The sequence below is a fragment of the Opisthorchis viverrini genome (assembly GCF_000715545.1).
Source record: "Opisthorchis viverrini unplaced genomic scaffold opera_v5_257, whole genome shotgun sequence".
Lineage (NCBI taxonomy): Eukaryota > Metazoa > Platyhelminthes > Trematoda > Opisthorchiida > Opisthorchiidae > Opisthorchis > Opisthorchis viverrini.
This window is the reverse complement of record NW_008751913.1, coordinates 186631-213692: the sequence shown is the minus strand read 5'-3', so window position 1 is coordinate 213692 and position 27062 is coordinate 186631. Positions and strand designations below refer to the sequence as shown.

The following is a 27062-nucleotide window of genomic DNA, read 5'->3' as shown; positions in this document are numbered from 1 at the left end:
GCGACGGAAATTTTGCAGTTAAGTTACCAAGCCCGGCGAACAAAATACCAGCCAATTACACAAACTAAGAGACCAACAAATCCTTCAGTATCATATCTTATTTTCCAGTACAAACCATCTAATGATGCGTAGTTGTGCCGAGAGAGCAAAATCACAGTCTAAAATTGAAGGGAAAAGCGACCAGAATGTGTGCAGGATGTTTATCCTCGGCGATGACGGTAGCAAAGACATTACTGGCAATCAACTGGAATCCGAAACCATTGGGGACAACTAATTAGAACCACATCGCTCATCTACGTCGTGCATGCACTGGTGATGGACTTAAGTAAACAGTACTTCAAATCGCTGAGTCGCCTCGAGAGATGACTCCACCTTTTCATGATCAAGCGGTGAAATAATTCTACAAAAGGTTAGAACTCTTACCCGCAAACGGGTAAGCAGTCTTCAGAGGGGCCCTCAGATATCATAAAAAACACTGATCTGAGATGATCTATAGAGCCATTTATATTTTTTGGAGTCCGCATGTTCTGCGCGCTTCTTTACAGTGACAGATATGGATGCATATTTCTGCCATATTTCTGCCATGTCAGCATTTTTAATTGGCTCGTCGGTTCTAAGGGTACGGAGAGTGTGCTGTGTCCAATAAATTTAGTGACTCGCCATTTCGCGCAACGTCACACGCCAGTGTAAGCAAATGAATAAACGTAACATAGTGGAACAATTGTCCCCTTATCCCATGGGAGCATGAACTCTCATTTTCGATAGTGTTGCGGTTTGGTTGATGCAACATAGTCCTTCCGAATTGAATATCATTGGGTTCTCAAGTATCAGAAACGCTATCATATATCTGGGAAAAGATATAATACGTGGACGTAATCTGATGTCTATCTAACTTGGTGTCAGCGCATAAACAACGGTTGTTACGACACGTCTCTTGAGTTGATTACATTAGACATATCTACATTGGAAAGGAACGATAAAAGAAAAATTCCCATTGGACGAAGCGGGTTTCAAATGCATGATGAAGGTGAACTGGTTCACGGCTATTCATGTAAAGCCTTTCAAACTTAGAATTAAATTCTCAACGCACACATTTACTATGGAATCACATGGTACCAAAATGGAAAGTAGAATATACTTTCGAATATAAAACGTCGAAGAAATAACACGTGGATGCCTTGATCGAAGGAAATAACAGCACAAAACATGGTTTGAAGGGAACTGAACCGCATAGTAAATTACATAATTAGACGTGGTATAAAAATCCTTCACGTTTTGTTTTCATATTTAGGAGTACCAATTCGTCTACGGTAGGGTTATTGATGAGAAAAGAGGATGAAGGTTTGGCAGGCGTTAAAACAAGCCCCATAATAGATGTTTAAACGAAAATTCAAAATGGCCTTTTACAAACTACTGGACTGAGAAATGTGTCTCAGGGACCGGATGATGGGAGAGTATCTTTCCTAAGGGTTTATGCGGGAGGATTGAGTGGCGTGTAAGTGCAGTGGCACCCCTTGACAAGTTGACCTAGTAAACAACATGATCACATAGATTTGCTGAAAACCATGCTAAATTTGAATGACCCAGTTAGATCACCCGACACATTTACGCTTCAATAGTTCATACCAAATTTTCAGATAAACACGAAATTAGCAAATGTGAAAGAAAAAGTCTAATCTACTTGACATGATACTTTGGCTGCGGATAAGAAATTAAATATTCGACACTTTGTAATACTATGTGAGTAGCAGCGTTTAGAAAGTCAGCTTTAAAAATGTGTAGTATTCATCCCTTATTAGTTTTGTAGTCGCCTATGGAATAATGCTTGAGTAGATTACAAAACTTTCCCAACCCCTGATAAAGATGAAAATTAGTCGCAATGAAAAGTAGACTCTCAAGGACTCTCTATCGATCCTATCATTGCTGTTATGTGAGAGGTGTCGACACGACCTTTAACGTCAAAAACTGCCAAATTATACAGACAGACATTTATGGTAATTCACTTGAAGAAGTTTCACACCATATGTAAATCGACCTCAGATATATAAAATAATAATGCAAACGGTTAGATGTACTCAGAGCCGCTAAACGAAACGAGTTAAAATACATTCCGGAAAGCTGCGCCCAACATCCCCTAAGAGGATCGTGAATCAGTCATTCATGAATTCATCCACAACGCAGTAAGAGCAATGAGATCTCTGAAATTTTTTTGTCGGTATACTAAACTCCACCACAATTGACCTAACGAAAATCAATCGGAGGGGTCAAGACGTTCGTTTCAATATTTTCCAGAATTTCGGAGGATGTCTCGACTGCAGACACAGTCTATGAATAGCCTTAAGAAGGACTTGAGGTAATCGCAAAATGTTTTACGAGACCTTAGGTCCTGATGCGACACCGAAATGTGGATTGTATTTGGTTGAAGGCAGGACATTTCACATTTATATCAATAAACAAGGGAATCTTTGCTATCTTAGTTGGACAAGGCTCGTGTAACTATGGTGGACCCAATTAACATGTGTCCGCAGTCGTATCTATAAGACGTACAAACAAGTTTCTGTGGAATCCGGAAACAGAAACCATCTAGATATACTCAAAGTTTCCGTCTTTATAGCCTAATCCTTATTTAGCTAATTATCCGCAGCAAAGAATATATTTGTGCACCTGCAAAAATTCAAGTTTTCTAAAATTAGATGATTCCTGTATTTTTTACAAATGGAAATCAAGGAAGGCTTCTTATGGTCACCTTTTGGATATTTCTTAAAAACTATGCATCGGTATATTCCTTGTCATTGCAGTTTATCCCGCCACTCGTTTGGTTTGATTATCCCACTCTTGGATTCTATTTACCCGTAGTATTCTTGCTGTCACATGTGAGGCCATCTTAATCTAAAGAGCAGTGTCCCGCAATAAGGCTTTTAATTGGAAGTGCAGCGCTTAATGAACTATTTGATCCACAGATGAACAACTTGGGTTTCATTTTCTGTATTACGTTGGTATTATATTTTACGTGTACATATAGTTTCGATGGCTAGTATTGTTTTTGATGTGCATTTTATGCAGTTGTATCGAGAATCACTTCAGTATCGGTTCGTAGTGTTTACTATGAAATCTCACAAGCAACGGTTCACTGATTTATAACTGACGTGCGTTTATTTTGCAGCATAATCGTCTGTTTCACGGGTGATCACGATTTCCCATAGGACTGACTGACAAACACTGGATACTTGAGCGGATGAGAATTTCTAAAGCAATCCCAGAATTTAAAAGAATCTCTTCGTCTCATTAATGATATATATTGGGATAAAACTTCGTGAATTTTTGTCAGACTTCGACGGTAAAGCACTGCAGTGGGTAGTGAAAATATATTTCCTAGTCAATTTCAAGGTGACTCAGTTTGAGGATCGACCCAATCAAAAAACTAGTGTTGTTTGATGTGCAATGTATTCAGTCTACGAAACAAACAAGTAGATCAAGTATTAAGTGGTAGTACAATGCACACCTTGTTCACTTGCACTGGTTTCAACTCAAATAGTCCCACGAAAATTCGATAGCATTTCTACAGACGTCATCCTCTTAAGGAGACTACTGTTACCAAATGTCAGACAACAGGTTTGGTTGATTTTTAGACAGTATCCAGTGAGGTGAAGATAGGTAGAGATGTGTCAGGAGACTGCCTTTCCACATTAGAACTACTGCGACGGCCTTTATGGTTTGGCTTCAAAAATGGGTTCAAAGCACTTCATTCTCCTACATCCAGGTTGCTTGCGCCAGATTTCCCAAAGACTCAATGAACATATGCTCTACATTATTCATTATCCTAAATGGAGGAAACTCATTTGACCCACATGGATTGCTTTATTTTGAAATCTCATTCTGCCCCCAGAGTTAACATCGGATAGTAAGCATATGGATAGAAGCCTAGATTTACTTTTCATTTGCACCACACCGTACTTCCCTACTCAAATTCGGGACAGCGCGTCCCCAAATTAGTGGTTGGAGTATCAAATGCTTTACACGACGATAAGTTATCAGTTTTTGTCAAAACTATCCAAGAATAAATATTCGGAACCAAATTTCGGGTCCCAACTACTGATACGTCCTACTTCGTTTTTTTCCAAAACTCATGTTTTAAAAAACTTATCCAGATTTCTGATAAATGAAGCGTAAATTGAAGACCTATGAGAAAACTTTGGACTACAAAGAGTCGAAGCTAGGGCTATGGTCTAAAAGAATGACGGCTTGCGGGATGGTTGGGAGTAACTGGCGTTGATATTACCGAAAAGTGTTTACAGATGGATTAACCAACCGACACAATAAGGTTATTTACTGGGTCGTCGTTTAAGTCGTCGGGCAATCTTGTCTTCCCACTGAGTCTTGAATATATTCTCTCTTTGAATCGGTCAACTGGATCGAACTGTGCGCTTCTGTACCACACTTTGGGATCAGTGGGGGTTTTCTGAGTGAAGTCCCTAACATTTTGATTATCGAGTATTCCGGTTAAATATAAAAGATGGCTGGGTATGTTCTGTCGGGTGTGCAGCGCACATTTTATTGTTGCGAGGGACTGTGAGATATGTGGCTTTCACATTCATATCATTCTCGTTTGAACAGTCGTCCTTCTGTGCTTTTCTAATTATTCTGGTTAGTCGGTGCCAAATGCGGAAGAGAAGCACTGGGTTTCGAGTTTTGCTCTCATTAGAGCTTATCAGCAGTGCATAAAACGAACAAGGCCATTTTTTCACGGTGTTAAGCTATCAATATTTTTGGAAAACAGAGTGCACTATTATATTCTGGTCGATAAATAGGGTTATGATACACTCGTAGCTTCATAAGTGTTGTGGCCTGAGCCATGAATGAATGTTCTGTATTACGGTGTTGCACCTCAAAATTGACAGGTATAATGTCGAGGGTTACTGAGAGATTTGATCGTCAGTACAGAATATGTTTCAGAAAAACAGGACATTTTGTGTTCAGTGACAACGGGGGTCAATGGTTATTCTGCCCGGAATGCACCAAGCTACCCAAAAACTTGATTGAAAACGATGTGGTAACCGTTATTTACACTCCTTAACTAACACTTACATTAGGGATGCGCAGCAAAGTCCCGGCTGTAAGTTTTGAAACTTGTTTTGAACAAACTTTCAAGTTCCACCAAGATTTCCATGAATAAGCAACAGCTTTATTATGTGTTCATCTGACCACAAGTAAACTTCATTGGGAGTTGCTCAAGTACCTAGTAAGTCGCAAAAAGAAATGGTGATATTCATGGCCCTAAATGCAGTTAATACTCAAGTGACGAAAAACAATGGCGTATTGTATCAGGAGGTTCTCCTTACAGGCCGCAACTTTCATGCTCGACGGACAACAAGGTGCTTACAACATTGTTACAATTACTGACGACTTTTCAGCGAAATGTATTATGAATTCTCACAAATTTCACAAGAGTGTCAGAGACTTTTCCTCGTCGTTAAATCAATCACCTAAACAAACATGCATATATGTATTTAAACACATTGGAAAAATATAAATACATTTTGCAGAATTCATGCAACCAAATACGGGGACACGACAATAAAGCCGGTTGTGCCAGATTTCAGAAAAAATGTTTTTTTTTTCATTTTTACATTGTTGCAGTGCAACATTGTTGCAGCTAGCGATTTATAACCGCGCAATTATACTGATATTATATACAATCATAAGTAGCAGTAAGATAAAATTAGTTTAAAACTACACACAAAAATTTTTGAAACTGTCACAAAACACAATAAGTTAGTTTAAGATGAACAGTCGGACAAACAAGATAACGCGGTCACAGCGTAAAAAAAGTGAATCCTGCAAGTCCCGTTGGAGTTTTTCCAATAACTTTGAACACTAGTCCAAAAATGCTGATAGTTTGTAAGTAGTTTAGCACCGACAACTGTGTTTAAAACAACTTCATACCGGGTGAACTTTGGTGTCTTTTGTGAGATTGCTTGTGGGGAAGAGAGAAAAATTTCTTGAAACCACTTTACTTTGGGAGCTGAGGTTGTAATGATGGTCAGTGTTGTGTTTGCAAGGTTTGACGATTTGGCTACGAACATTTCATCACAAGTTCAGAGCGCTCTGTTTGGAATCGCAGCGTCACACACAAAGCACTTTTATTCGATGAACTGGTGGTTCTTTCTCAATGGGTAATGAAAGTTGGCAACCAAATTGCCCAGTTCAGCTATCAAAAGAAGTTTTTTTAAACTTCGCTATAACTCACCTATAGCATAATCACACAAAAGTCAGTCATTGATCGACCAGTCCTTCTGGTTCCTCTGGCAGGACTATTACATTGGTGAATCATCAGATTTATCAATCGCCAATCGGTTTCCCTACACGAACATNATATATTTACGCCCGTCTCCGAGACTAGTCGCCTAATGCCGGATCTAGCGTTGTTTTCCAGACACATTTGTTGACCATAAACGATTTTGTCGCTTGTATTCTAACTGATAGATGTAAAAAGCGCGTGACAACTGCATTTTGACCGAACAGGCTGTATTAGTCGTGAGACTTTGGAGCAGCGCAAAGATCTAATCCGATGGTGTCAAGGTTGCAGACACAACGTTCTCGCTTGTCGCAAGACGGATGCAAACAAATACGTTATTATGCCAACGTGGATGACATAAATGTACACTTTGATGCCTTATACGCAACCCATTATGCCACCATTACTTGGCTTACAAGTATAATAGTCAATTCACCGGTAGCTCATTGCTGAATGAAACTAGTAGTGGAAAAACACAAGCGTACTCCATTTATTTGTCCAGAAACAGATCATCAAAGATTCTATAATATCGCGTTTCTTTTCCGAATAATACATTAGGAGCATAGCGGCTGCTGAATGCGGATATTTTGCTTTTATCCCTTCATCCTCAATACAAAAATGGACTGACGTCGCATTCTGGACCAGTCAAATCCGGCGCTCACTACCAAGGCAACTTTGTTTATTGGGCAGTCTTTGTATACAAAAACTAGGTCGATATCGGTTAATATCCATGCCCTAGCTGGAAGCTAAAACCCTTGAGCTGATATCACAGAGTAATATGCTGAGGGCTTTCTTGGGATGAACTCTTTCCACCGAACAAAACGTGCTTGAAACCTGATGATGCAGGCTTTTAGGCTCATCCTGGAGACAATCGGTCGACCAGTTAGTCAACTCAAATTACAGATTAGTGTTACTGAATAAAATAGAACCACGTGGTTAAAGCTGCACACCTACCAAGGCAACATAAAATTTATTTTGAGTGGTTGGGACACTATCGCAGTCAAATAAGCTAAAGCGGCACTGAGCATGATTAGTAAATCGAATCAAAATTGTTGTCAAGGTTAATGTTTATGTGGTGCCCCCAAAGTTGCGTTGACTCCTGTGACCTGGATCTTGGTCTGAGCATGACATGCTAAGAAGTTTATTGAAAAATCCTTTCGATTTCGTACTGAGGTACAGCGTTGCAGTTCTTTGGGAGTTCCCTCAAGTGTGAGTATAATTGAAGGTTGAACACTGATGTCCTGCTGTCGATGATGATGGTGATGATGGTGATGATGATGATACTTGAAGGTTACCACACCAACGGGACTTGGTTATTACTGGAGTTAGGAGTTCACTGTTTAAAGTAACGCATATGGTTGTTTAAGGTATATGGGTTTTAGCAGGCTATTGGATGTAATTTACCCAGAATGAACGCTTTCGCTTCGGGTTGTCATCAGTTCCGCTGTGGTTGCGTCACTTGAAACATTCGGTGCTCATGATTTGATCGGATAAATGAAATCAAAGAATTCCGTTTGAACACTGAAAATATTGAGCATTCAGAAAAACTGATAGTTTTTTTGCAATATCATAGTAAGCATGATTCAACAGACAAAAATGTGACCCTGGTGGCTCACTTAGAGCAAAACTGCCTTAAAGAATCTAGTGCACCACTCGGCTTGTTAATTCAGCCACTTTTATAGCCGCGGTGTTGTTGTTAACAAGAACATAGGAAGTTAAGGAACAGGCAGTGATGCAACCAATAAAATGAATGTAGAGACTGTTGCAATACACTCGAGGACTCACCAGTGAAAAACGTATATCTTAGAAGCAATCATATTTAAACCAGGGAGACACAATACTGTCCGGTATGCAATTATGTATGTTTTCCAAAACAATCCATGAAATAAAGCATACGTATTTTTTACCCGTGTATTGTTGATGTGACCGAGTTTTGTTACACTTGAAAGAAGAAGTGGGTGTCTTATTGACAGTTATCCTTGTGTTCAGAAAGGGTACCTGGAGGACGTGTGGAAGCCACTGTGTTCTTAGCTTGATAGCTGTGGAAATTGAATGTACTCTCTGGTCTTATCCTTCCACGACTAAGTGAACACAGTGGGGTAGATCCGTGGGAACCAAGTTGGGTTCATTTCTGCAAGTGGATGCAACGATCGCATCCTCACGCTTCGACAGATTCCGAAACAGCCATTCTGCTTTCAGCAACCAACAGTGGTTGTGTTCCTTGATTTAAAAGCTTCATTTGGTTCTGTGAATTGTCAGGCACAATGAAGGTGTTTGTGGAGCAAAGGTGTCTCCCATAAATCATTGACCCTTCGTAAAGCGCTGTACGTCAACTCCAGTGGATGTGTGAAGGTTCACAGGCCGCTCTCGCCTGAGTTTACCACATCCATTGGTGCGAAGCAAAACTGTCCTCTTTCATCTTTTCTCTTCAACTTCGTCATTGATACATTTATGGAGGACTTAATATCAGTCTATAATGAGATCTAAGTGCTCCAGTTCGCAGATATCGGGTATGAAGTCGACGCAAACAATATTAAGTGAGCCGAATAATTCCGTCTCAGGGCTTGACATACGCTTCAATCCTGAAAAGCGTTAAGTACTACTGCGAAACTTGGTTGGCTCAAACCATAGCCTCGTACTTTTGGCTGAGCCGTTTGAGTTAGGAGACAAGTTTATCTGACTTGATAGTTGTGCTTGTCAAAGTGATTTAGCGAAAGATGATATTTCCATCCGGAGAGTGAGGGCTAGAGAAACCTCCCCTATAGCGTAGGCGTTACATAAGCCTATCCACCAAGGGCCGAGTATACAATGCTGCGGCGCGCTCCATATAACAATCGGGTCAGAAACCCGGTCGCTGCGCACCGACGGCGTCAAAAGACTTTCATTGTTTAATCATAGATATCTTCGGATTCTCACCAGAATATGGTGCGGACACCGGGTCAGCAATGCTGAAGTACGTCGAATGATATTTGTAAGAACTAACTCACCCACGGTGGATGAATTGATTACATTGCACAGGTTACGCTGGCTTGGTCATGTGCTTTGCATTCCAGTTGACCGACTTCCTAGAAGGGCTCTTCCCGCACAACCACGCGAAGGGTAGAAATGAGTCGATGGAAGTCCAACAGCGGCTTTGCAGTGATGTACAGAAACCCTTACCAGGCTACTCAACTGCGCTGGCTACTTCCGCCTCCCTGGATGGATACACCGAGACGGGCCACCTTGATGGCTAGGAACATTGTCAGACAGGGCCCAGTCACGCCCTTAAGGGCGCTCATGCACGCAAGATATTGCCTTAATTGCATGGCACTGAAAGTGCACTGCCAAGCCTGTATTATACACCAGTTGTTTCGGTTAATCCCTTCAATAGGCAGCTAGCCACCCCACCTCCCCAAAATTGTCGGTGGACGAAACTGTTGCAGCTATAGCAACTGCAAGACAAACGCGCGGTTCTTACAGCTGATAATGTTGATATTGATTGCAAACCTTCACCTCCGAAGTGTTCCCGATTAAATCAATTTACACTATCGTTTTGCATTCATGCATCGTTACCTTTGAGTTAATGGTGGCTGTTTCAGTAGTGCTTTGTCTAAAATGGGATACGTGGGACTTTAGGTGCGTTCAAACTGTTGAGTTCGCTTTGATTTTTAGCGTCAATTAGGGGTAAGAGCCTGTCCATAACATGTGAACCGAACTTTGCTGTTTCCTCTAAGTGCCGAAGCAATCTTGAGTCAATAGTTAGTTGAATTGTCCCTTCCTCCACAGTATCTGTCAGCTGATATTTCCGTCCTTTTACATGCCGTTAAACGATGCGGCCACAAAAAGGCTCAAGTGTAGATTGCAGGTTTTGATGAAGAACCACGTTTATCGGGGCTCACTATAGTTAGTAAGTCTAAACAGCAAGGCCTTACTCTATAGCGCCTTTTAAAGAAAATATCTCAATTATAGGAACTGGGTTAGTTATCATCATGTGAACTGCATTCCCTTTCGATAACACACTTATACAAGAAACAAATATGGGTGAGGTCTTTAACAGTTAATATTTATCACTACTCAAATATTTCGCTATTTGTGCATAAGTCATTTTGTTTCCAAGTGGAACCGGGAAAACTAGGATGTGGACAGTTGGGATTTTAGTTATTGACTGATTGCTTTTTTGAAGATAAATAGAATAAATTCAATTTATTCCATATAATTTGGGACGTCATATTTATTAGTCCATTTCTGGCTACATACGGCTAGAGAATCTTCATTGTGTACCAAGTTACGCAGGTGAATCAATTTACTTTTTCGTTGAAATATTTGTTCCTCTCAAAGCTGCGTTTCTCGGAATAACAGTAAAGAGTATTACAGAGCACTCGAATGCATATGGTATTGCCACTCATTGGGTATGTCATGTAGTGCACAAAGAACGTCCCAGAAGGCAATAATTTGTGCAAGAAAATACCTCTATCTATTTGTGCATAAGTCATTTTGTTTCCAAGTGGAACCGGGACAACTAGGATGTGGACAGTTGGGATTTTAGTTATTGACTGATTGCTTTTTTGAAGATAAATAGAATAAATTCAATTTATTCCATATAATTTGGGACGTCATATTTATTAGTCCATTTCTGGCTACATACGGCTAGAGAATCTTCATTGTGTACCAAGTTACGCAGGTGAATCAATTTACTTTTTCGTTGAAATATTTGTTCCTCTCAAAGCTGCGTTTCTCGGAATAACAGTAAAGAGTATTACAAAGCACTCGAATGCATATGGTACTGCCACTCATTGGGTATGTCATGCAGTGCACAAAGAACGTCCCAGGAGACAAAAATTTGTGCAAGAAAATACCTCTATCCGAAGAGCACTCGAATGCATATGGTATTGCCACTCATTGGGTATGTCATGTAGTGCACAAAGAACGTCCCAGAAGGCAATAATTTGTGCAAGAAAATACCTCTATCCGAAAGATAATGCAGATCATCTGCAAATATTTGGTTCAAGGATGAAACAGGAATATCATGCAGCATTGGAGGAATAAAGTGAGTGCTTTACAAAACGTTTATTTTCATTTAGATGAAGCTGGTTTGAAACGCCTGAGTAAAAGCAAAAAGGATTTTTTTTGAAATACGAATTGTTGGTATTGGCAATATTCGTGTTGATTGATTGATTAAAATTGATTAAAATCTTTTTGTTAGTGATAGCAGTCGTGGATTTCCTACATACAATTAAACTTTTGAAATAATACTTTTTCTGGTAGGCTTGGATGTTTGTGAGCTTGTGAGAATATGCAACTATAGAACGAGAAATTTTTATTGCTTCTGCCCCCTTCAAGTGAAGAGCATAACCTTACTGATTTCAGCCTTTCAGAAAGAAAGCTGTCGTAAGTTTGCTTTACATTAAGTTGTCGTATATTCTTCTTCATCCTATAGTAGCCTTTTTAGAACAGGTGGAAATTTGCGAATGTTTCGCGAAGAAAAGTGACTTGTATTCTAAAGGATTCTCAGTTCAAGCTACATGACTGTTTTCTACTACGGTATTTGTCTACTGCGTTTCCAAGCAAACTTAATCACCCTGCAAGCGCAGAACTAAACGAAATCTTTGACTTATAATGTCATTTGCATACCGGCTTGGGTTTGACAGGAGACTCACTTTATTGCAATAAAGTCTCTTTTAATACACCAAGTGCTGCTCGGACCAAAATGCGCATTTTCAAATGGAAGCCTGCAAAGAAGATTCACTTGTTTCACAAAACGTTGCTTTCGTCAGAGAACAATTGTTCAAAATGCCACTTATTCAAATGAGGCCATTTGGATCGATAATTCATCATCCTATTTGCTTGATTTGCATTTATTCGTTTAAGCTTGACATATTGACAATGACCCTCACACGGCCGTCTTTGAGTTATTGTTTACCAGAATGAAGACGGGTTAATTGATTGCCTCCCTAGAAAGCCAGTTGGCCACAAAGAATCTTTCGAAATGAGAGTTTCTTGCTAGGTATGCATTTTGTATCATGCATTGTTTGATTTGATGCTGCTAAAGAAATATGCAAAATTTTTCCTATAACCAGGTACGCACGCACCAAAGTTGACGGTGTGAAACTGACCTGCATCCGTTGGAAAACTTATGTGGAATTGGTTTGGAATTTCTTAAACTTTGAAGTATATGTCTATTGTTTATACAGCCTTGGCCTATGGTGGACAAGTTTTCCAACAAACCTGTTTTGTCAGGCTTACTGTGTTTCTACAGTGCTTTGAGCAGAACGTCAGGCAACAAGATCAGCAGTGAGCCCTCAGACATGAAGAACAAATGGACACGTAGCTACCCAGTTTAGATAGCAAAGTACAACATATCAGTGTGTGCTAGGAAGGTAGAAGGTGATACTCCTTCAATTACTTAGCAACTGGGGTGACGAAATGTACTGGTCAAAACCACAAACAGTTTACCGATGTGCACTGATGATACATCCAAGTAGACTATGGTCTGATGTCCAAGCTCCACACCCGCATCCGATGGGTGGTAAAGTTTACTTCGAAAATCACAGAAGCGCTTTGCAGTGTGCTATTGTGTAATAGTCAGTGTATGTCTTGGAACGTTCAGGAGAACGCGTGAGAATGCTCATTTTTCAAAAATTCTGTTCACAGGAAGTGTTTATTTTATTTTCTAATGGCTTGTTACTGCTTAGTTCATGTTTGCTAACAAACAGCCTCGCAGTGAAGGCCTTCCCCACTTCCATAAGTAACACACGGTGAAATATTAACACGACGGATGAACTTTCCGTATGATAGGTCTTCGCTTGAGCAGCCGGTCAAACCGTTACCATGATATTTTTTTCCCGTTATTCACGGATGAGTGGTGCGATATCCTGTCCGAGTGCAAGTTGGTCGTACAGGCGATCAGCCGATACAAGTCAAATGTTGAAGTGTTCAAACTAGTAGCTAGGAGGCCTTTGGCGCGTGACTCCCTGAAGTTTCTTGTGATGCGCACTTGTGGTGTGTTTCATTACTAACGCACTATCTGAATAATGCTTCTTGGCACTCCGACACAAAATGTCCACTTGCAGTTAAAACCGTCAACCAAAACACTCTTCATTCAACTAACAAGCTAAATTTGTTCCACAAAAGCTTAGCAACCGATCAGTTAGCTGGTCTAGCTCATTTGGCTAACAAAAGTACCAGAAAGAACGGATTATGAGATTGTAAAAATGCTACGGCAGTGCTTTTAACCTAACACTTTGACCTATATAAATTATATGTGTTCATTCCTAGTCTGCAAGAGTAAAGCACAGGGAAGAGGAATGTGTCAATGACAAAAAGCCAACGAAATTAGTGTGTTAAAAGTTAAAGTTCTCCAGGGTGTCAAGTAACAAATATTGTTATTGGATTCGCTATTCAGCTGTTCACGTACTCGGTCTCGTGCAAACAAACAATTTCGTTTACTGATTCAACTTAAAGGCCTCTAAGTCAACAATGGTGGTTAATTTCAAAACTTAGGGCCAGGTTTTCTGGTTTTTTCTAAGCGGCCCGCAGCCGTTTGGCAACTCCTTTGATGGGCCTACAATTGATGTCCAGTATTATGCTTCCTCCTCCAATCGAAGTCGGTAGTTGGAGCAGATTTGCAGTTGAGTAACCGAATGATTTCACGTATGGTGCGTTTCTTGGTACAAACACCACGTTGTACATTTACACCAGTAAATCGGTAGCACTGTCCGTTTGACCTATTTATGGTTGTAAGTATTCGACATCTCAACTAAAGACTGCACAAACCCAACGTCCTAATCTTTGAACGCTCATTGAAGAACGAGAGGTCTTTGGTGACTTTTCCTGAAATGATTAAAATTACAAAATCATAAGAAAAAATATTCAAATTCAAATTGGAAAGGAAGGCCAGTTTTCATCCAGACATGAGTCTATGAAATAAATGAGAAGATCATATATGTACGCTTTATGTCATATGGTTAAATTGTCCCTATATGGAGGCACTCAAATCGTTGATACTGGCTTTGCCAAATTCAAGACTAAGGAAGACTAATTCGTCTGGTAAACATTACGGTTGGCTCGCACTTTGGACAATGCGTCATGGACCGGTTGGTCACAGAAAAGTTCCAGAATCTCCTCATACATTGGTATAACAACTTGCAACCAAGCAACGAAAAGAAATAGGTATCCGACAAAACGTGTAACCGAACCGACAGCTTCTTGGATGCTGAACTCTCAAGCAGACAAACGACGTCCCTAATATATTCCTGTCTAAATTAACGACGGAGAATTACCGTATTTCGACTTCTGACTATTATGAAAGAAACTGAGGGGTAATGTTTCCAAGATCAATAACTGCAAGCTCGATATCTTTCACAAACACGGAGTTTGTAGCGGCTAGCCAACAATCAGAACGCAGCTGTTCACATTAAGAACGTTTGGATACAAACTGGTCCCAAATAAAGCTGGTTACTGATTAAACAACGGTCAGTAACTCCGTGTGGACCATTTTTGGCTTGAGTACTATTGAGCTTCAAGAGATGTCGTCTACTAGTTTGCATTAGTTAATATCGTGAAAAAAATTTAATTTCGTATTCCGAAGAAAGCTTAGAATAACGTTAGTATGGAATCCCTATCATTTGACTACATACTGATATTTAGTAGTCTATAAGTCTTGAGATAGGCTACTTTTGCGCTGGTATCATTCCATTGAGGTAAAGCTTTACTCATTCAGTGCATTTCGGCCGTATATTATAAACCAGTTGACCGAATCTAACTCCGGAACTTCGAGTTGCAAATTTATTAGAGGGAAGTGAGGTTCCCGGGTGATCTCCAGCTGGTAATTTTTCTTTATGATTTTTGTTAAATTAAGACTTGGGTGAGGGGATGTATCTTATTTTAAAAGACGGAATGTCAAAAACAAGACTACCAGATAAGTTTCAGTTTCCTTTGTAGTTAGAAGCATAGCATTATGCATACTACTGCTTACAAAGATTTGTGTACAGAAGGAATGTGATGGCGAAAACGAATTAGAGACTGTACCTAAATGATGAATGTCCAGAAGTATGGAAAAACTCATGAGCTGTCGAAACCTTTTCAGCATCTCATCAGTAGTAATCCTTTGATGGAATAAAGACAATTTAATACATACTTTAAGATAGAATAATCTTGATAGAACTTTAGGAACTTACTTGTGGGAATGATTTGTCTGCATTCACTCAACTCATCAGGGGTGTTCCTGTTAGATACACACAGCTTTAATAAAAACGAATCCCATTAATGGAGTGCGTCGCACAAATTACTTCACCAAATCTACACAAAGTTTACCCTATAGCAAGATTGTCATCTGTATATGAGGACGAATATTAGGTTGAAAGTCCAAGCAGCTGGCGAACAGTCAGATGTGTGTTGAGAACCGCAAACCAGCCAAAAGACAATGGCTTAGCAATAGCCAGCAATGCAAGTTATTTCACGACAATTCACCTGTGTCATCCACAAATATCCTCGATGTTCATCAGAATACCCAGCATCATTTACGTAAAAGGTAGGAATGTTCATAATTTATTTAGGTAAGACTGAAAGATGAAGCCAATGAGCAGCAAATAGTTGACCACAGGATCCGTCTTAGCCGAGTGTGAACAGTCTCCGGAAAGCCATCTTTGTTACCGTTAAAGCAATTCCCATATTTCTTACTTTATTTTCCGTTCAGGATTCAAGGGTCACATTCACAACGCAGGTACTAGCATATATATATATATAGCATGATTCTTACCAGCTTCATATCCCATAGTGTTTTATCTTCTTGTATGAATTTAGTAATTATCTGTTATCGAGCTATCAGCAAAAACAACAATAACCTGGGAAAACACAAGCAGTTGACGCGATTTTACAGACTTATTATGAACAAAAGTTGCCCAGAAATAAATCCACTGATTGTTTGCAAAACCCCTCTGAAGCAATGACTTCCAGATCGGTCCCCAAAATTTTCCATTTGATTGTGAACATTTTCTTATTCTCTATCTGCAAAGCAGTTTATCTTAGTGAACCGATATTGGTAAGTTACACCTCTTGTGTAGCAGGTGGATTAGTCAAATTGCTTTGAAGTTTGACGAAGAACAGAAACAATAATTAACTCTTATTTTCTACCACACTGTATGCAGCATATAATGCGGCAGTAAATTATCACGTAGCAGTTAGTCGGAGTGAAGTAGAGATAATTTCATTGTGTAAGTAAGACAATCTCCGAATGTCGAGTGCGTTGGCGCCATTAAAGGCTTGTCGACGGGTTGTTAAATATTCAGATAAAGATTTATTAGTCTAGCCCGTCGGGTTAATTTTGAGGCACCACGAAACCGAGGAGCCAGACTTCGACAAACAACTGAAATTTGTCATTGTAAACATCACACCTAAACACAAGAACAAGGTTTACTCCAAACAGATTTATTCCGATGTGACTGGATGATTTATTTCGCGCAAAGACTAATTTGACCAGACTTCAGTAGCTAACTGGCTGTGGGACGTGTTGGACGGTTGTGCACAGCTTAGCCAACTTTAAAGATGCTGATGGACACAGGATATTACGATTTGCGGCTTCAGAATGCTAAATGTATTCGCCTGCATTTTGCTAACAGTAATGAAAGTGTAAAGGTACTGATGACCCGAATCTCAACACGTAAGTAGGCATAGTAACGCACACAAGAAAATCAAACTAGTGCAGGCCAGGCGCCATCTACCCAGAAGTGAACGTGACTCTTAGAGTGATTGGAGCTGATTATTTTATACAAACGACGGCCAAATTTGAGCCGGAAACAGGAACATTTTCTCTTGTACAAACAGTTGAATCAGTTAAGTTGTCCCCAAGTATCTTGGTCGGACCGGCAAGATTTGAATGTCATACAGATTCGTTCTTTATAATCAGTGCTCTAAAAACTAATAAAAATGAGAGAAGTAAAAATTTCATTTCAAGTAATTTGTTTCTGATAAGTGCCTAAGGTACTTGAGGTGCGGTTGACATCACGCCGCTTTTGCTTTGAAGGTAATGGCCGGTTTGTTTGAACGGAATAAATTCAATCCCCGGACAACACTAGTGTTCCGCCCTAGATTTTACGTAAGTTAAACGACTGCAAACCACTGAACATTTCCGGGCGAACGCAAACTACACCATCGACAAAGTTGCTGACAATGCTCTGTCACCAATTCTTGTTTTTCTTCACCGCTGAGCAAACTGAGATATAGCAATCTGATGGCTAGTTTCCCACCATCCACGGTCATTCATTTATAGCAATGTCGCTCTTGTGACGTTTTATGTTTACCGATTAACATCTGTTATCACACGGATGTAAAAATTACGCAACATATTTTGAATGCTTATGCACCCTGGAGCAATTTTAGAATGACAGAATCAGTCTGGGTTGCAATCGTGTGTACCTGTTCCACACCAGTCCAGTCCAAAAGCTTATTCAGTGACCGCCGTTGATCTACTGAAGTTGGCTGAGCCCACTTCGGTTGGTGAATAACTTGTTATACACCAAACTCAAGCATCTCTATATTACACTTTAAAGTTATTGTTACTAGCAACACAGGAAAGGGAGAAGTTAGTGTGAGATTAAAAATGCACGGGACAGCTGGTCTTTCAGAGTGAAAAAACGATTCACTGGGTACCGAGCACCATTGAAAAATTTCCATGACAACCCACAAGTAAAAGTTGAACGACACTGCTGTTCTAGTTAGTGACATTATGTGAAGGGTAGAATTTCTCCGCGAATCGATCCAAAAAGTGGAGACAGTGTTCAACTGATGCACTGAAAAGATCACCAGAGAGAGATCACCAGGTTACATCAATCGAGGTGTCATCGTCAGCGCACACAATCCTGCATCGCACCCGAGCTACCTACATTCCACAACACTGCAGAACTCGAAGATACCTTGCTCAAACTCGGCGCCTTGGGTTGGACACTTTACATTAAGGGTACGTACAGACTGTTTTGTTGTTTTGATGCAACGAGGACCTTTCTTGTGCATCTCACTCAGTGTGAAAATATTTCTCTGAGAGTGAGACTGACTATTACATCGCATCATTATAACAAATCCCCGTTTGATTGGATTATTTGACGTGACATTCATGTGTTAAACAGCGAATCCTCTGTTGTCGTTTTGGTTATCCAAATGAATTTCGCCATTCATCTGTATGTGAGTGATTTACTAATTTTCGTACCCGTGAAAGTTACCAAACCTCAACAGCGATAAATGTGTTGCTTTCGGATGGTCTTGTAAAAATCATTTATATCATTCATTCAAGAAAATAGAACAATTTCTACGTATGAATAATGTTCACCTAAAAACGCCTTATACTGTCATTAAAGGGTGAAACTGCGCAAAGGAACGCTACCCAAAATCAACGGTTTATGGTAGAAAGACCAGGCGCTCTTTAAATGCGCTACCGTTTTGGTTTAGTCCACTGTGAATCTCCCTACGATTCATGGACCATCGCGATAGGGAAAACGCCAAGTTAAGTAACCATTGTCTGCTTATCTTATGCTCGCACCAAAGACTTCAGTCTGCTTTCGAAAATTTTTGTCAGCTGCAATTACTCGACCTGGAAGACGGAAGTAACTTTAGAGGGTAACCCGAAGCGCCAGGAGTTTCACTCCTTTTATTCACATGTCATCCATCAAAGACTAAACTCTAAGACGATGTCAGGCCTACATTTTGGCAACAAAGTGGTAATAAATGAGGCAGTGAGACGTGACCAGGTATCATATTTCTCAATTCTGATTGAGGAAATACTAAGTAAACTTCCCGACAAATGTTTTCAAAGTCTTTCACTTGAAAACAAGCTCGGCATATCAACGTTTATGCAATGCCCTCTGTGTCCAGGATTCACGCTAGGGATGTATGAATGGTTCAGTCGGAATAAAGTTGTATGTACTGAGTTAGTTTACGGTGCCTGAGTGTATTCCCCAAAATACAAAAACATACTGAGAGCCTAGTAGTGCGGAGTTCGCTATAAATATCCACGTAAATATTTGAGCTGAACAATGTGGCGAGTGTCACTAAAGATGTGTAGTTCACTTATTACACACGTTGATCCGTTATGACGGATAGTGTGTACAGGGATAGCGGACAATGGCCACCTACATTTTCAGCAAAACAAGTTTGAGTCTGAGCACTGAGTGGTGACGCGCTCCATTGAATATGTAAAATTTGGATCGAAGTTTACACGCAGGACTAACAATTAGGAAGATGTTTAACAGAACTCTACCACTGAATGCAAGTGCCCTTCGGTCCAGTTTACCCGCAGTACCATCGGTGGAATTTCCAAATGTTAGCATGGAAGTTTTGAGCTCTTATCGCCACCGAAAATCGTGCCAATAAGTGTGTATGTGCTCCATAAAACCCCTGCTGTTGATGTCAACCAATTGGAAAATTCTTTTATTAGTTTTCCGGTGGATATCTCACTTAAGTGCAAGCGCGTTTTGTGATTTCGATCAACCAGGTTGTTGATGAATTACTGCTAGCTTTCACGGGTGTTATCAAAACTCTCGGTGCGCTGTTTGCCAGGCTAGAAACAAAACTTTTCCTTCTACACGGGTGTTTCAAAACTCTCGGTGCGCTGTTTGCCAGGCTAGAAACAAAACTTTTCCTTCTAATTTCTGGCTTTCAACGGCTAAAAATGCACTGGGGAGCATCCCAAATGTGACGATGATTTGCGACGACAGTCACAATGATCGAGATGTGATATTTGGACAGCTGAGGGCTGAGTATCCAGGAAGCATATGGCATCTCAGAAAGTCCGATTTTTCAAGATGACGTCTGCCCAACCGTGATTTTTTCAGTCCATTACTTGTTTTCTTTCTCATTTTTGATTCAAAGACTTCATCTTTTGGAGACCTATTTTGTGTTGACTTTTTATCTTTACAAGAGAAATTGCCACATTGCCGTCAACAAAAATAATTACCAACAGAAAATCGCATCGATATAATCCGTCTTGAGCTTACAAATTTATCTGTCCTCAAGGTTGACTTAGATCAGAAGAACTTGCAAGGACCAGGAACTTGGTAAGAGTTAACTCTGAAACAGAGTTAGTACTCTTTTAATCGTTTGCTAGACTTTTGTGGAATGCACATAGCCAGTGCGCTCGAAATCGAGTGAAGCCAATGAGAAACTTTCTTGATTTTGATGAATTCTATCGTGTTGATAACTAAGTAGGACTTTACTTCCGATTTAAACTTATTGGGTTTGTTGGCGAGGATCAGTTCGTGTTGATCTGGTTAATTTTTGCCCTACGAATAACGGTGCCACTCCGTTATTAATCGAATTTATTCTAGTTACCATATTCAGTTTAAGCGAATACGTATCCCTGCTTATGCTAAGAATTTTTGGAAACGTGGACCTCTGATAATAATCAGGTCAGATTTGACTAGAATGTTGCAATCCTGATGGGCGCCAGGCCAGCAAGATTTAGGCTTGAAAGTGCTGCTCACAAAAGTTAGGCAAAGTGACCCTCGTTTTGTCCTTAACGACATCAAATGGGTGGCAGAACTAGTATTCGTCCATCACTTTGTCCGACAGTTTTATCCGTTACAAGGAAATTAACTGAAAATTAGTATTTTAGTTAATCTATACGTTTTGTGCCATACCGAAAGTGATTTATTGCGCCGGGTTGCAAATTTACCGATAAGAGTTTTATCACGTGGTGCTGGCTCAGATACAACTTACACAAAATTGATTCAGTCCCTCAATTTTTGTTACGATTGTCTTCTAATGATTTGGATTTATCAACATCTTTCATTTTGATGCAGTTGGCAGAAGGTGCCCATCTAGTAACAGAGTATCACAACCATGGTGCCAGCTAACACGAATGCCACACAAAGTGCTCCAGAAAAAAATCTAAAGGAACTCTGCTTCCAACATAACACCGAACAAGCCGTTCAAAAGAGGCTAGTTATCTGTATTCGTTTACCGCTTTGCTAGACATCAAAAGACGTAGGTGCCGCACGGCAATACTAAAACTAGTTTGATCCCGACACATTAAGAAAGAGAAGATAACTAGCCTGCATGGGTGGGTTCAACATGCCCACTGCCGCGGAAAGTATTGCTGATCATCTCTGGTCTAACCTGGTAACATTTCTTATCTAATTACTCACTCAATTACGAACCTAGTTACATAGTTAGTTGGTTGTAACAAAACAACTAAACTATAAAGTCCGAACAAAAACCAATCCACTCGCCCTGAAGGCATTAACTGATATTGCCGAAAATAGCTGGGCTAAAGGAATGGTTACCAGGATAGTTGCGATCAACAGTGTAAGTAAGCATGCACAAACTAATGAGTGACACCCAACAACTAGTTATACTGCGGCATTTTGATCTCACGAAGTAATAACCACCAGCCATTGGGGGAAGGCCCTTCGTACTCGCTAACCATAACGGTAGAGTCTTGGAAATTTTCGTTGGTGTGTTACTCGCAGGCGTTTGTCCGATTCAATTACTGCGATCAGGTAGCAGAATTCTTTAAGATTTGTGTGTGTGTGGTACTTCCTTACGCCGAAGTCCACCTTGTTAAGAATTCTTTAGAATTTGGGGTGTGTGGTACTTCCTTACGCCGAAGTCCACCTTGTTATTACCTGGCTAATCCGAGCGCAAGCTCTACAGAATGGTTGACTTGTTGCGTGAGTGCACTTGACTGGAAACTCCAAATTATGATTGACGTCAGTGTGAACAAATTTCAGACGATATTTTGAGATATACCGTCTGGTTGTGTGGGATACACACACAAAAACTTCCTCAATCAAACATCCACGGTAACTAGAACGCAAAATAAGCTGGAAATTCATGCACCGGGAATCGTCATATATGTTAAAAACCAAGAAATGAATTCTGATAATATTGACAATCCACAAATAGTTGCAGTCCTGTCATTTACCGGATGTAATAAGCTGTCTGAATATTGGGTGTTATATGAATATTGGGCATATCTAGATATTTTTGGTTAGATTATAATGATTAGACATTAAAACGGTAAAACTAAATTTGGTAAATTTGACGACAAGATTACCTTTTCTACTGTTCTGTTTATTAAGAGAACGGAAACACCAGTGACCCCAGTTTCAACCGGAGTAAAATGACAAGCGTTGGGGCTCTCTGCATAATATGGAGGGCTAATAAACCAGACAACCTTCCTACGGACTTGATCTTGTATAAAATAAAAAAAGCCGCATTACAAATATAAAAAAACAAATATGAGAGCAAACTTCGGATATTGTTCAGAAATGAATTCTGCAAATACATAGAGCTCTTGTGATGTCGGTGAAGAGATCCAACCTATTTTGAACTGAGATTATCAAATTTATGACTATCAAGGTATTCTAGCCCAAAGTCAATTACCGATCTCTACAAGACGAATCCAGATTAGGTGATCTAAAAGCATGCATGCTTGTAATTCATTACTCCACGCAACAGACCCAACACCTTATTTTTCTTGTCGGTTTTTCTTCATTCAATGGAAAAATGAATTTGCCACAAAGTGCAACTCAAGATTGAGAGGTGTAATTAAGGTGAGCATGACGAAACTCATAGCGGATTACGCTACGGCTAACGTTAAAATGAGCACATCCGTGACCAGATACGTCACAGGCAAATAAGGCTTAAGAATACGAACTGTGAAAAAGAGAGCAGCGCGGTGACTGCAAATAAAAAGTTACTGTACATTAAAATAACTGGTAACAACACAGGCGGATATATAAAGCAACGTTTCCAGCATTTAAACATCTACACGGTAGTATTTCGGTGTGTACTAATTTAATGAAAGTTAGGGATTACTCATATATAAATAATAAGTGAATCGATGAGAGTCAAATGTAGCCAACCGCAGCTCTTTGGGACAGCAAAAGATCTAGAGGGGTCATAGAATGTTGAACTGAGGTTAGTTATCTTCGTTGTTCAGAGTCGGCAAACATTTTGACCTAAACCGTTGAAACAAAAAACGCTTAGTATTTAACATCAAAAGTAGTGGAGTCCAATTGCAATACCACAACTTGCGGCAGTCCAGTATTAGGTTTTCATCAATTTTTAAATTCCTGCATGTTCTGAACATGTCTGTTTGAGAGTGTGGCAAAGCGAATGAAAGCGAAAAATGCAGAAGCTAAGTGGGCTTACTGGGCAATGTTTTGGAACTAATGCAAAAAACAGATCTTTCAGATGGACTGAAAATCGAGCTGTGTTTTGTGAACCATCTTTATTTGTCATTTGGAAATCAATTGGCATGTGCCCAAAAGAACTCTGAGCGAAAAATATGGATGGAACGTATATTTGTATTTTTGTTTCTGTTTCGTAGGCCCTGAAAGACTTTCTCTAATTTATGCAATATGATGTGAAAATGTGTTTGGGGTTTTTTAGCCTCAACCAAAAGGTAAAATATATAAGCACATGAATTTACTCGCTTTTATAGTGGCAATAATCTTTGCTGAATACTTGTTTGCACCAGTACCAAAAGGGTTTTTTCCTGACCGAATTTGCACAATCCCCCTTATAGTAGTGTTTAAAAGGTCAAGGTTTCTTCAAATCCACGCATCCAGTCCAATCTTACCGCAGGAACAAATAAACTATCCAACGACTGAATTATTCTCCTCATGGGATTGGTTTAGCATCACTCTAGGTGGAGAAATAGTCATCCCGTGGAAATTTAGTTTAGGCATACACATTGTAGGATACTTCGACCTATTCAGGCAAGCCCACTTGAGTGACGCGCAAGATCACAAGCCAGAAATTGTGAATTCACAAGATTTATCAAAAAATGCGGTACCACATGTGTAAAATACATAATAAGAGGGGTACAAAACTCAAATTAGGGGTGTCTTTGTCCAAACTGTTTCAAGAAGCAGTGCAAGTCAAAAGAAAGCCCGAGGAAAACGGTTAATCGATCTTAGTTTGCAACACACGCCTGGGCACAACACGCGGTAACACAAAGTGGTCAAAAAGCGCGCGTAAAAGATGGTCGACCAAACTGGTTCGACAAATCAAGAGTTAAAAGCTCATGATGGATTACAAAACCATATCGAGTCTATGAGGTAGACGCAGTAAACTGCGGGCTCAGACCAGGGGAGGGTTTGACCAGGGAAAGGAAGTAGACACACTGTTTGCATTTTTATTTATCCCCGTTAATTAAATTGTTTTCGTAGCAAATACGTACTGATTCATTCGCCCTACGAGCGTTCTGGTCGAATAAATGCCAGCACGACTGTGTAGGATAGAGCTCATTGACAAGCAATATACAGATTAGTGATCTTCCCCACTACAAGTGTCTTTTCGGTAAGCTTCCCTAGTGAGGGTTGCTTCAGGAGGATCCTTTAATGAGTATATCGAGCGGAACTGACGTTTAGTAAAACTTACACGTAAAGCCGCCAGATATGCTCCAGGAGCCGCCGCAACTTTTGGTCCTCTTTAGGGTTCATTAAGTGGGTATGTACTACTTGGATATGAATTGCACACTATCGGCAAGATATAATCACGAGCAAATCACTGAATCTCTCAATTAGGATACTCAAAAAACATCCTGCAATATCGCAATTGCGTGCCAAAGAAAAATGGGATGAGATGTGCAAAACATTGAGGTAAAAATACCAAAACAGTGGGATTTGTTTGAATCTCCCACTAACACAAGTATTTTGCATATGAATGTCCTGTCAGTTGCGTAAATGTGGGTGTACATGTGAAAGTTAAGACTGATGTGTTCAAAGACGGCAGAAGCCACCTGGGGACTATTGAGTGGTTTTTTACCAGTTTATGTGAACCTATCTTCCATGAAATCAGTGTTTCGGATGCTCACTTTGTTCAAATGTCAGTACAAGGACTTGCAAGATAACATCCAACCAAATAACTCAAGAATAGTGTATACTTGAATTTGATGTTTCCAAACTTTGCAGGGTTCTGACTTTATAGCATAATTGTAGCTAGACAAACGGGGGTGAATTTTGTCTGTGAGTCTTCTTCTACTACGTTTATGCTTTTTCTGGCTTTATCCAGGTGTATTATTTGCTTTTTGTTCATAGGTGTGATGATTTGTTTGCATACGCCTACAAAAACCTAGTAAGACTGCTTTTTCGACTTCGAAAAGAACCATTTTTGTTTTCTCTTATTCTGAACAGCTGCAGGTAAAAAGCGAAGGTTGTTAGGCACCTTTCGACTTTTGAATAAGCAATACTATGACGTAAATTTCAATAGGTTGGCTCCTCACATCATTGAGTAGACTTCACAAAAAACGATAAAGCAACAACTAAAGTGGTATGAAAGTCATGTGGTTTAGAGACTGGTTCCCAATTTTCACGTTGCAAAAACAGTTTTTTAACTTGAAGCTTAAAAATTTGTAGTCCAATATATATGCAAAGTTTCAGTCGCTTCTTGTTTACCCAAGATATTCTAAAGTGATAGGCCTCGTCATCACCTTTGTTACAGTTCACATACGTCTGTTTCGTGTATTAAGGTTGTCTCTCTGAAACTAGCATCGTTTCTATAGACTTTTTGGTTGTTCAATAAAACTATGGACAATTGGTTCACTGCAAAACTTCAGTGTGTCAAGAGGAACATGGAGGCGTCAATCTGAATGGCGTTCAGTAAAGAACAAGGTCGTGAAACAACATTATTTGAGTATTCCCTTCGCGTCCAGGCCAGACATTTCATTAGGCCCATGGTGGGATAGATGATACCAACTCGAACATTTCTCTAGGTAAATTGACGAAAAATCGCGAGGCTACACCTGCAGCACGGACTCTTGTGTATTGTGATCACCAAAACAGACGGCAAATGAGCCATGGTGTTCGACACAATCTAAATAAAATCGCAAATAACATCTGAAAGTACGAAAGCAGTCCAGCTTTTCATGCAAGTTATATTTAATGGAACATTTTCAAAGGGCATTTCCCGAGGCTTTATTTTCTAACAAATAAGGTCTAAAACATCCTTGTCAGCAGCCTGTTCTGCACTAGGTTAAATGCAGTTTGTATCGGGAGCTGCTTACAAACTTAATGGATCTTCTTTGGAGAACCTGTGTTAATTTACTTCATAGAATTGCTGCAATCTGTGCGGTTTTAAAGTCCGTGATATCCAAAACTGTTTTTTGTTATGACAATTACTTTATCTTGTTTGGTAAACCGAAAATCATTTGGACTGGTTCGACCTAGCGCATCGCGAGATAACATTTGATTTGCTTAGATCGCCAGGATCAATGGCCGAAAGACTGAACCCAAACCGACAGTGAACTGCACGGGATGAAAATTTTTCTGGCCGGAAAGCAGACAAGCTTGCTTTACATGGATGAGTGCTGTTGATAGATTTCGAAATCAGATTATAAATGATACCAGTGTAACGGTGATACTACTGATCGGGAGGCACGCGAGTAGTGTGTTTTTTCGGAGAATTTCGCTTTGCGTCGACTGAAAAAGGGAATTCTGTTGCGTGGGGCCACTTTGTAAAATTTGCTTGGATTTGACCGACGAATCTATAGGAAAGACTCGGTCGGGAGAAGATCTGTGTCCAGTTTTTGTAACTAAGATGCAGATTAGAGTTTTGCTTTCTTGTTCAATGGTCTGTAACCGGTCAGTTCGTATTTCCGAATAAATAACTCTCCAGCGAAGGCCTTCTTCCTTTCATTTGGTGCCATGACCAGGATAAAGATGAAGATCCCATGGCCGCAACCCTTTGAGGATGGGGATGTTTGGACCTTCCTGGAAAACTTTGAGGAAGTTGCGGAGGCTGCCGGGCTGGAGACCGACCGGGGTAATTTGGCAGCGCTGAAGATCCTCCTCAA

The 27062-nt window shown here is 40.0% G+C and overlaps 1 protein-coding gene across 1 annotated transcript in view; it reads right to left on the bottom strand.

Moving 5' to 3' along the window:
- The window catches only part of T265_09114 (hypothetical protein), a gene marked incomplete at both ends in the record, with an annotated part of 82640 nt that extends 56186 nt beyond the window's left edge, over positions 1–26454 (bottom strand). Inside the window, one exon of the mRNA XM_009175105.1 lies at positions 26389–26454. Coding sequence (XP_009173369.1) covers positions 26389–26454 — 66 coding nt within the window. The remainder of the gene's footprint in view (positions 1–26388) is intronic.
- Positions 26455–27062: the final 608 nt, after the last annotated feature.